We start from the raw sequence: 12122 nt of genomic DNA, 5'->3' as shown, positions 1-12122 counted from the left end.
TGAACCTGAGCTGGGCTCCAGCCCCTGGGGATGTGCAGGGACAGGGCTGTGACACAGGAGAACCTGTTCTCACCTGGGCTCCGTGTGAGCTTGGAGCAACGACCTCCACAGGTCCCCTCTGACCTAAATTATTCCATGACTATCCAGAGACTGGAGTAAAAATGTCTCCTTATCTATGTCAGACAAGCTTCTCCTCTCTGCTGCTACCTGGAGTACAAAGCAATGGCATTTGAAGAGTAACTCTGCTAGGTTAGTCCAAGGAGAGCAGGAGCACGTCCTGAGGGGTAGATGTAAACCACAAAATACCAGGAATTAGAGCCAGAAAGGTAAGATCTGATTGCCAGGGATTTAAGGGCAGTATCTCAAGCTTTATTATATTATCATCCTCCTGTTAGTGTTGCTGAGGATGAATGATATCAGATATATTCCAGATATATCCTGGGAGACACCCAGGAACTTCCAGATGTCCCTTGTTTTACCTGGGTGAGGGAATTGCAGTGCCAGTGCAGCTCTTTGGACCAGTGCTTGTGCTTTGAGGGCCTCTAGACCCTGTTCAGACACTGAGCAGGAGCCAGAGTGGTGCAAGAAGTTGCAGCTCCTTGTCATAAATCTTGCTTTTCCATTTGCCAAATCACCTTGGCTTGTGCAAGTTGGATTCTGTGCCTGTGTTTGATTTGTGGGCACAGAAGATGTCAGTGTTTGACTGCAGAATCCCAGCAGTAGCAACTGGGCATTGTCCTGCTGATTTTTCTCTCTTTCTATGTACATCAGAAAGCAGGGCTAGGCTGCTTAAATATCTTCATTTTTAATGTTGAATTAAAAACAGAAATGGCAGTTTTGAGTCTTGTGAGGAGAATCATGTTGATCTTACCAATATTCTGAATCTGAGCCTTTTTCATCATCTCTAGCAAATTGTTGATCATTGAGAGTCAGTTGAGTGCTGACTTTTATTCCTGGCCTTCTTCAGTCAATGCTACTCAAAGACACCAGGATATATTAAGTCTGGCTTTGGTAAACTTATTTTTAAGCCTAATTGTCACCAATTCTGCAGGATGAGTAACCCAGACTCCCCAAAACACCTCACAGACAGATCCCACAGTGCTCTTGCAGGCTGCAATGCATAACACGCTGCTGCTACTTGTTTCTTTTGTGTACAAACAACTGTTGAATCTTCTTTCCCTGTGGGGGATGAGATATTTTTACAGCTGATCACTTTTAGCAGCTCCACCATAAAGTAAGCAGAGTTATCTGAACACCACAGGCTGGCTTTGGTTGCGTGTTACGCTGTGAATATCTCTGAAAACCTTGTGGGAGAGAAAAGGCTATTGTGATATGTGTGAAATGGCAGGATGGAATAAAAGGTGATTTCTGTTTCCCCTGTGCCTTGCAGAAGAGGAAGATGGGGTGTGGGAGAACGGGCTGTCCTACGAGTGCCGCACGCTGCTCTTCAAGGCTGTTCACAACCTGCTGGAGCGGTGCCTCATGAACAGGAACTTCGTGCGCATCGGCCGCTGGTTCGTCAAGCCCTACGAGAAGGATGAGAAACCCATCAACAAGAGGTAGGAGCCTTTACTGTGCTCTCTTGAAGAAGTTGGAGGGTTTGTTCTTTGTGCTAGAAGAAAGGTTTGATTAAGGGACTCCTGTGGGTGATTTATTCGGGAGCCGGGGTCTCTGCTCTTTCTTATTTTGCTGCTTTTTTGGAGTTCTTCAAAAGTTTCTTATGATGAAAAGAAGTAATGCTAAACACGGTAAATAATCTCTGCTGTGCTGGTACCCATGACTTCAGAATCCCTTCTGGTAGCCATGTCCAAACCATGGATAATGGGTGTTGGGAAAGAACGTAGAGTCTTCCAGAAAGGAAGATAAAGATACCTGAATGAAGATATCCTATCTTCAAGGTCCTGAATGAAGGTGTCTCATCTTTAAGGTCCTGAATGAAGGTACCTTTTTTAAGATCCTGAATGAAGATACCTTTTTTAAGGTCCTAAATGAAGGTATCTCATATTTTTTAAGGTTCTGAATGAAGGTACCTTTTTAAAGGACCTGAATGAACGTTCCTTTTTAAAGGACCCGAATGAAGGTATCTTTTTTAAGGTCCTGAATGAAGGTATCTCATCTTTAAGGTCCTGAATGAAGGACCTTATGAAGGTCCACCTGCCCTGGACGTGCAGGTGACTGGAGCTAGTTCTGCTTGCTGACACTAAAGACTCATCATGGAGAGCTCCCAGCTGAGCTTTGGATAAATTGCATCCCACGGGAGATGCTGAGAGTTTGGAATGTCAGCTCCTGGTCAGAACAAGGATGGTGTCTGGGAATGCTGCTGTTAAAAGAATCCATGTGGCCTCCATGCTGGGGGGAGGAGAGAATTTTTGATCTAAATTGGAAGGACTTCTTCTCATGGTTCTAACGTGGTTTGACACGGTCTATGTTGCCTAGCAATAAATAATGAAATGAATAAAAACTAGGTTAGCTGGAACAAGTTTAATCGCTGTTCCCAAATCAGCTTTTAAAATCCAAAGTAATTTAAAGCTTAGATGATGGGATTTTTTGTGTGGCTTTTTTTTTCAGTGTGTGTGTGTCTATGTATGTGTTAAATCTTGCATGCAGGAAATTTTGAGATCAGTGGCTTTGCTTGTTGGGTGTGGAGTTGGCCATTGTTGGCATCTTCTGCAATAAATTTAAACTTGAAAGAAATTGAGAAGCTGTTTTGGAGCAAAAGAAGCAGAAGCACATGTTTGTGTGTGTTTCTATTAGTAGTTGTGAACTGCTGCTTTTAATTTATGTATAAACTTGTCCTTTAGTTCCAGGCATTTCTTTCTCCACCCTGGTCAGGGCAAATGTTTCCTCTCTGGGGTGTCCTTGTCCATCCATTTTTTTTCTGCTATAAATCAAGAGGAAAGGGTTTACTTTTAACTATTTTGGCCAATATTGTGTTGGCACAGTCTGGGCTTTCCTCCTTTGAGGAATTGGTTGACCAAATTGCCATTTAAAACTAGCATTAGTTATGTCCTGGATTCTCTTGGAGTAATTCTATAAAGCTCTCTAGAGCAGCTGGAAAAGCTGATGAAAGCTTTTAAAATAAAATAGCAGTGTTTGTTTAATTTGGAGGCTCTGATTCTTTTTTGAAGAAGGTCAGAATGTCAGCGTGCTTGATGAAAATAACTGAAGGAATTGTGTGCTTACTCACACAATTTCATCATATGTAACCCAGAACTGCAGGAAAAATATGTAAATAGCTTTGACAGATCTGTGTAAAATATTTTATTGTTGAGAAATTTCAGTATTTCCTACCAGATAGCTCAATGCCATGTGATGCTCTGAGCATTGGCTTTTATGGAATGAAGTGGGGGAATGGTGAACAGATGTGTGCTCTTGTGGCAAATTTGGCTCATCCCTCCTAGGAATATCTAGAATTGGGATCATCTCTGCTCTCAGCAAAGTTGGGCTCTTCAGAGGGCTCAGTTCAGGCTTGTGGGAGAAAACCAAACACTGCCATGGGTGCTGTGTGGTGCCACCTCTGTAGCTCCAAAGTCTGGAACACTCCTGAGTGAAAGGAACATTTCTCTCATGGCCAAAGTTAAATGTGGCACTGCAGCAAACCCCACACAAAGGGACTTGCAGCCAGCCTGGAAAAAGCTCTGAATGTTGCACCTGGGGTGCTGATACATTTCCTACCAGACAGCTGCTCTAAAACTAACAAAAACTAAACCTTAATACAACTTCTGCGTATTTTTCATTCCTTAGGATCCATTTAATCGGCCGAACCTATACAAAGTTTATAATTTTTTGTAGATGTGGCTGACCTAATTAAAAACCCAACTAAACCCCCAACAGCCCCTCTTGTGTTAGTGAGAATTGATGCAGAGATCTTAAGAATCAGTTTTGAAGCTGTATTTGTCTTTCATCCCATATTACTCTGCTGTCTTTGGGACTGTTCTTTGCATTAAGGTTCAGAAACCTGGGAAGGAATTCCTGTGCCTGTGTAATTGGAGGTAATTTGGTATCCTGGGGATGTGAAGTTTGCTACCAGTGTGCTTTGGATCATAATTTATCTCACCCTGCACTTTGAGGCTTGGCCAGCCACTCTAGAGATTTGTTCCCTGTGTTTTACAGCTGCAGATTTCAATCAGGTTGGTTGTTCTTGCTGGAAATCTTCAGTTTCAAGGAATTTGGCTGGAAGTGGAGCAGGCAGTGCCCTTGGAGTGGAGGTGCCTCCTTCCCCTGGGCTGTGCCTGAGCGAGCTGCAGGACCCCACTCTGTCCCTGCCTGTCCCTTTGAAGGATGTGCAAATAGAGCTGTTTCTTTCATGTGAAGCTGATCCCATCTGGATTTTTCCCAGTTCTGTTTGAAAGCCTGTGCTTCCAGAAGGGAGATTTTCTGGGCTTGCTCTCCCAACAATAGCGGCGGTGGTGGCGCAGCAGCCAGGAGGGAGGCTGGGATTTCTGATAGGTGTTGGGCTGTGAGAACAGCTCCTCCAGCAGCCCTGCCTTCCTGCCTGTTGCTCTGCTGGGGTTTTTTCTCCTTGTGTAAGGTTATAGTGAAATAAAAAGTCCATGTCATTGTACACTTGAATTTTAAAGGAAAGTCCTGAACGTTCATAATTGACACCGGTGTGGTGTGCGAGCAGCTGAGCAGGGAAGTCAGATAGTTTTGTGTTCACTCTGTAATTTGTGACTCCTAAACAAATAAACTCATTAAATTGACCTCTATTATATGAGATCTGTTAACACTTTTGCTGTGGGAGCAGGAACCCCTCAGCTGTGCCTTGTGCTGTGAGGTAACAACCCTGAGCTGCTCTTCCCTCCCTGCTGCTCCCAGCTCCAGCAGCACTGAGCAAAGGGACACTCAGGGATGGGCTGGAATCTCATCTCTGAGAACAAGTTCATAGACTTGGAACTATCTTATTGGGGTAGAGTTAGAGCTTGGTTATTGTTTAAATTTGAATTGGTGGATTTTTAAAACACATTTTTAAATAAGGTTCTTAAGAATAGTAGTTATGAGTATAAACTTTAGGGTTAAAGATTAATTAAGCCATTTAGCAATTGAATTTTTTGGAAATTTTTTTTAGGATAGAGATTCTTTGAATATAGTAAACATTTTTTACAAAGATTTGAAAGTGGTTACAGATAGGATTATGAGTTTGGATCTGGGTACTGAAAGTGTGAGGGTGGAGGAAGTGTAGTTGGATGAGACACTGATTATTTAGTATGAAACTTAAAAGAAGAGAAGTCAGTGTTCTAGTTCACCATTACCCTGCCTGGGGAAACTCTCTGAGGGTTTCAAGTCTGCTGGTTCCATTCCTGTTTCTAGACAGGGCAGGGATGGAGCAGCTCCCTGAAGCAGGGGGTGTGTGCTGGGGTCTTGTTGCACATTTTTAAGTGGGTGATTTCAGCTTTCCAGATGAATAAAAAACCACAGAGAGGATTTTGCTGAAGGTGTTTGCTGCAACCAAACAAACAAACAAAAAAATCATTGTATTTGTCACAACCTGTTTTGGACACTACAGAAGCTCATTAATGTGGTTCAAATGACTACACATTAAATTAAACTTTGACAAATAGGAATGTAATTCTCTTTTCTCCTTTCCAAGCAGTTGTTTTGTTGCTGGTTTCAGGGATGTGGTTGTGTATGTTTTATTCCAAAATCCCCTCATAAATGGGAGATGGAGACTGATCTGTCCCATCCCACTGTGCTGGTTGGATTGCTTCAGTAACTGCCTTTGGATGAGTCTGTTCCTCTTACTCATTACTGGGGTATACCTGGAATAAATATCATTAGGAAAGCTGTCAGCTTAAATATTATTTTAGATACAAATGAAATAAATCAAATATGACACTCCTAATGAAGTACCAAGTGTTTATGTGAGGGGCATCTCTTGGAGTTTTTGGTAATAATTACAACTTGCTAAACTTTAACACAATTGAAATAGCAGTAAGCAAACAATTGAGTAATCCTGAATTGGTGGGTGGATCTGATAGACAGCTAAAAGTCTAGAATGCTAAAAGCTGCTATATTACTTGTATGGTTGCTTTTTTTTTTCCCTTGTAATTGGGAAATAATGCAGCCATTGCAGTGGGTGGCAAAGCAGAACTTGTGTCTGACGAGTTCACTTAAAAAGGGTGAAAAAACACCAGAGAAACACCACACACCCAAAACAGAAAATACAAAAACCACCCCACAAGCCGCTTGAAAATTCATAAGTGATAAGGTTATCATAACTTGCTGCACAGGTTTCAGGGTAATTCTGTTTACCACAAGTCTGGGTTCAGATTTTAGAATGCCAGGCCACCATTCTCTTTTTTTTTATTTCCCACAGAAATAGAAAATAATAAATATATAACTTCATGGGAAGTGACTGCTGGAGAACATTCCAGATACCAATTTGGCTGTATTTTAAACCTTTGTACATCTTGTAGCCATCTTGTTTTGAAGGTGTGTTTATCATAGTTCTGGAGAGGGATTTTTTTTTTCTCTGCCTCATCTTGCCGTGAGGAAGAGGTGGCACTGAGGGTGTGATTGCTGAGTCTGGTGCAGCCCTGCAGGCTGGAATTGGGATGGCTGTGGCTGCAGTGTGAGTTTGGGGGGTATTTTTTACATCTGGGCCCTGGGAATGGTCCTGGTGTGCCATCAGAAATGTCTGCATTGGCACTAACAGCTCCTGCCTGTCTGCTCTTCACTGCCCCTAAGACAAAGAGAATGCTGCTTTTAACCCCCATTTCTGCCCTCTTTGCCTCCCTTCTCCCAGTTCTCATGGTCATCTTCTCACAGGAACACAGAATTTTACTTCTTGATCCCTTGGGATGCTGTTGGGAATTATTTTTATTAAGGAACAGAATGAGACTTTTGGGTGCTAAAGCTCAAAAATTCCTTCATACTTGAGAGAGTTAACTACCAAAACAAGGTTCACCCACAGGTTTTGGGTTTATTTCTTTCTATTTAGTCTGCAACCAAGTGATAGTGCTAGAATATTTTCTATTAAGGCTGCTCGACTCTTTGCAGTGTAAATTTCCTCCCTATGTTAATCTTTAAATCAAACAATGTCAACATTTTTTTGCAGCAGCTCTAATGAGGCTGTTCTGGCATCATGTCCCGGCAGGAGAGCAGGTGATGTTTTTCCTTTTGCTGTAGACAGCTGGAATTGAGAGCTGCTGTAAGTAGGACAGTGCAGGATAAACAGCAGGAGCTGAGAGCATTGATCACATGATTGTCTCTTTGGAATATTGGGTTGCTACAGAGACTACAAGCAGACAAATTTAGCACTTTACATCACAAAGCAGTTTTCTCTTATTTAGCTTAAATTACACTGCTAGTTGGTTCATCAGGAAAAAGGAAAAAAAATGGATATGGCTCTGGGTTTTTAGCTTTCAAGTATAAATCTGCTCTTTTTGTTCACTGAACAATAAAATAATACAAAAACCATACAGATACTTCAGATTTTGTAAAATTACAATTTTATAATGCATTTCCATTTTGAACTTTGAAAAAATCTGGCTTAACAAGATGTTTGTAAATGTTTCAGGATGGGAAAAAGGATGGGAAAAAGCAATAGAGGGAAAGCTGTTCCCTGGCTTTGGAACACAGGGATGTTTAGAGCTGTTATCCTTTTCCCAAAGAGCTTCTGGATCTTTATTCTTTACAGCAAATGTATATTTCCCTGTGAAAGCTCAAGTTCAGATAGCTGAGATTTGCAGCCTCAAATTAAAGGATGCTAAAACCCAAGGTGACAGCTTTATTAGTCTCATTTAATTTCTGAAATACAGGAAAGTGAGCAAACTCTTTGTAGTATTGTTTATAATTTTATCTGGAAAAATATATACCTTTGTGTGTATATATTAACTTCTTGCTGCCTCCTGAAAAAAATCAGTTTGCTTCCTTTTAAAATACCATGTTGGAGTTTTAGTGTGTATAAAAATAAAATTGGTTTTATTGGGATGAAGCTAAGGCTGTTAATAATGAAGTTAATTTAAAATGTGTCAGTCTAAGGCAACTGTGGCTTATTCTGGAATACAGATTGCTTGCTGCATTTATGTTTGTTTTAGTGCACATAACTCAGTTATGGAATAAATAAATATTTTTAACTCAGGTCTAAGTCAAATCAAAACATCCTCAGCCACAAAGAATGCTTTGGAGAGCCTTTTGACAGGAGTCATTAATGATGTGCTTTGAACTGGAAGGGTTTTTTCTACTTTGCTATTAGCTATGTTTTTCTGCTTTGTGTTATCATCAAAATCAGCTTTCTGCTGTATTTCCCTGCCTGGCCATGGGGAGTTACTCAGGGATGCTTGGAAGAACATCTCTGCTCCATGGCTTTGTCCACAGTGAGAGCAGCAGTTCCAGCTCTGGGTCCTTCATTTCTGACACAGAACCTGCAGCTCCCTGGGCAATGGAGCTGTGCATTTGCTGAGCTTCCCTGCACTGCTTGTAGTGTTTGACTTATTTCCTATTTTGCTGATCACAGCACAAGCACTCTGAATTTCCTGCTCCTTTGCAGTCAGAACTAAGACTGGGGAGTTTGGCAGTTCAGGACTGTGGATGGGGAGTGGGAATTGAGGATGCCACGTTTGGATAGGATGGGCTTTGGGAGCAGCAAAGCGGGGAGGGAGCTGGAGAAGAAACTTCTCCTCAGTACCTGGGGTGTTCCAGCTGCAGCTGGGAGTGTCCCAAAGAACTGCTCTGTTGTATCCCAGCCTGGTGGAAAGAGAAAAGGAAAGAAAAAGGAAAAGAAAAGGAAAGGAAAGAGGAAAGGAAAAAGGAAAGGAAATGAAAAAGGAAAGGAAAAAGGAAAAGACTTAGGGCTCCATGGGGGATTTGTGTCACTTTAAACCTTTTTTCCTTATAATTTTTTATTTCCAAAAGAACCTATTTAATTGTAAGACTGTGTTCTCCATCCCAGGAATTTATCATGGAAGGGAACTGTCAGATTTTCAAGAGGAGGTTCTTTGATGCTTTCAATTGATTTCAGTGGCACTCAGTGGTGAAGTTCAGCTCTTGGGAGAAGTTTCCCTTTGGTGGCTGAGGTTGGGAACTCTCCATTCCTGTCAGGGATTGATCCTTGGGGAAAATTCCCCACACTGGCCAAGATGTGCCAACTTCTGGCAATCATGTTATAGCACACTTATAATGGCAATTAATTAATTAATGAGGGCCTTAGCTGAGCTGCTGTGTTTGTGCTGCTGGGCTCTCTGGGGCAGGAAAACATTTCCCCATTTCCCCATTTCCACATTTCCCCATTTCCATCCCTGCACTGTGAGCTCTGTGCAGGGGGGGCTCGGGCTGCACTCCCTGAGGATTCTGTAAATATTTTGGTTGGGTTAGCAGCGCTTTGGCAGCAGAAGGTGCTCCCACTTCAACTCAGAAGTAATTCACAAAGACAAGCTAGGAAAACAGGAGATAGTAATTACATAAAACAAACATTTTCTCTTTCAGCTGAAACATTTGGATTTTTTTTTTATTTACTATTGAAATGTGCTTTTAGTTAGAGCCTTCCTTGTGCTGGTGCTGTCATGGGGAGGTGATCTGAGTGTGGATTAGTGGGGTCCTAATGCAGCCAATGTTTGGGAAGCACTTTGAAGATCTAAAGCTCTACAGAAGTCCTAATGTGGAGACAAAACCAGACCTAATTACCTTTTTATCAAGGAGATATTTTCAGATTTGCTAATGGAAACCTCCTGTAGATGTGGATTTTAGTGTGGTTTCCCCTCCTACCCTTCAGTTATTCTTAAAAAGGTAGAAGTAGAAATTGTATTGGATTTATCTACAGCAGCTTCTGGTTTTTTCCCCCCATAAAATCATAATCCTTTGTCTCTGAAAGGAAAACATCTTTGTTTTGTGTGATTAGAGAGAAGAGGGAGCATGGGGGAATCAGATGGTTTTACACAAATGTATTTTAATGGAGTTTGGATGAGGACTGAAGGTTGCTTCAAATAGCATTATTCCCAAGGAGTCTCTTATTTTATTTTTTATTTGTTTCTAAAGTTGCTTTCAGGATTGGACCTCAGTCTAATTGAATTCTGGTGTGTTCAGATCAAAAGTCATAAAGAATCCTTGTTCTGATGGCACTTCATATCTCAGAAATCAGTTAGGAACTGGATTATTGATACCTAAATTCTGTGATTGGGACTTTAATGAAATTAATTAGAAATATTAATGGAGCAACTTGATGTTCAGAATAAGACAAAAAGGTTTTTTTAGGATTTTGTTTTCAGAACTTTCTGAACAAAAGTATATTCAACAAGACATGATGGTAGTGGTAGAAGTACTAAAAAGAGAGGTTATCAAGGCTGACTTTAGCATCAGATTTTTTTATTCTGTATCTGACCTTAAGGACGTCACTGGTTCTCTCTTCATGCAGAATAAAATTTCAAAGTGTTGAGGTGTAGGGATTTTTTTTTCATATTTCAGTGGTGAGATGCTCTGCACAAATTACCAGTGATCTTCTGAGCTACCTAAAATAGTCTGCAAATAAAAATAGGATGAACTCTCCGTTAGCAGGCAGGAAACCACCAGCCTGATTCTGTTACTGTGTCCTTGACTGAATTGTAAAGATAATTTGCCTATTTACCCCAAAGTGCTACGTGGCAGACTTTTTGCTTGATTAGGATTTTTGGCTGTGAGGTGAGTTATTGAGAAGATTAGAAGAGGACTTGGAGAAATGGTGGAGAAAAAAAAATATAACCACCTTTTTTCTTTCTTTTTATTTTTTTTCCTTTTTTTTTCTTTTTTCTTTTCTTTTTTAATTAGATTATGGTAAAGTTTGGAATATTCCTCCTAAGCTGAGGTTGTTCACTGGCAGTCAGGCTCTAGAATTTTAAAGAATTGGAGGATGTTCAAATGTATTAATTTAAACAAAACAATAATAAAAAGCCTGCATGTTTGTAGAGTTTCTTGCTAAGCCCATACAATAATTTGTGTGGGGGCATCCAGTACTGCAGAGCTCTGGTTCTTCATGTTCCTTCCTCCTTTTCTCCACTCCCTCCAAAGAGCTTCCCTGTGGTTTTGGGTTTTTTTCTGTTTTAATTAGGATTCTTTATTTGTATTTCTTGTGATTATTTCCACATGCATTGCTGTTTCTTAAGTTCTGTAACCTGAAGTAATTCAAATGTGGGGAAGCAGTTTCTGAGCAGTCTGGCTCAGAAGAAACAAACTGCATTTGAGTCCACGAAGTGTTAATTTTGCCTTTCAGGTTAAGCTTTGTTTCAAGCACTCTGGTGCTTCCAGGGGATACTTTGTGTCCCGGGTGGGATCTGTTTCCTTATCCCGAGTTTCCAGACTCCTTTTTTTACTGTGAATTTCTCTTGTGAAACATATTATCCTCCTGGCCAGAACTCTGCTGCACCTCTAAAAGAAACCCCCTCCCGGTGCTGGGCATTGTTCTGCTGTTTCACACTTATATTTATAGCCAGGATTAGTGGAAATTGGGTGAAATTTGGGTTTTCCAGGCTGAATTGTGGCAGTGGATCCTCTCTCCATGCCATGGAGGCCGAGCTGGGAACAATGGCAGTGGCAGCGCTGGGTGCTCACTCCCTGGATTATTTTGTTGGAAACCTCTCCCCTGCTGAGTTGGGGGAGAAAAGAAATCTGATTTGGGCTCTTTTTTTCTTGTTTGTATTTTTGGATTTGGCTTTTGCATGGTGACCTTGAGTTTTCCTTGCTGCTCCTTAGGACTGGTTTTGCAGTGATGAATTGAAATGCTTCTGTTATCATGCTGATGCCTCCCTTTGTCTTGGTTTATCTGAATTCCATCAGATTATGCCGTGATTGTTTGCCCTTTATCTGGCTAACAATGGGGTGTTTACAAGAGGTGAAGCTTAATTGCATTTAAAGTGTATATAGGGAATATGTGCTTTTATTTTGAAGTTTTATCTTGCTGATACTGAGCTTCTGAACCGTGTCTGTCGCAGGGAACCAAAGCACTGCCACCTCCTTCACCCCAAAACATCCAATATGGTTTGGGAAATAAAATTCAGTTGGAAAATCAGTCTTCCACCATTTGCATAAGGATTACAGTTTAATCAGATTTCCATACTGGAATTTAGTGGTGTGTTCTGTTACACTTGAAGGCATCAACAAGATGCTCAGCTCCATCCTCACTGCATTTTAAATGTAACTTTCCTGGCATTCCT

General features: G+C 41.1%; 1 protein-coding gene across 1 annotated transcript in view; it reads left to right on the top strand.

The window, feature by feature from the left end:
• Nucleotides 1-12122, top strand: part of MED13 (mediator complex subunit 13) — a 51004-nt gene that overhangs the window by 11564 nt on the left and 27318 nt on the right. Inside the window, 1 exon segment of the mRNA XM_005424392.3 lies at nucleotides 1391-1559. Within this exon segment, the coding sequence (XP_005424449.3) occupies nucleotides 1391-1559 (169 nt within the window).

This window comes from Geospiza fortis, unplaced genomic scaffold (assembly GCF_000277835.1).
Source record: "Geospiza fortis unplaced genomic scaffold, GeoFor_1.0 scaffold538, whole genome shotgun sequence".
NCBI classification, from domain to species: domain Eukaryota; kingdom Metazoa; phylum Chordata; class Aves; order Passeriformes; family Thraupidae; genus Geospiza; species Geospiza fortis.
The sequence above is the reverse complement of the archived record's forward strand: the minus strand, read 5'-3'. Positions and strand labels throughout refer to the sequence as shown.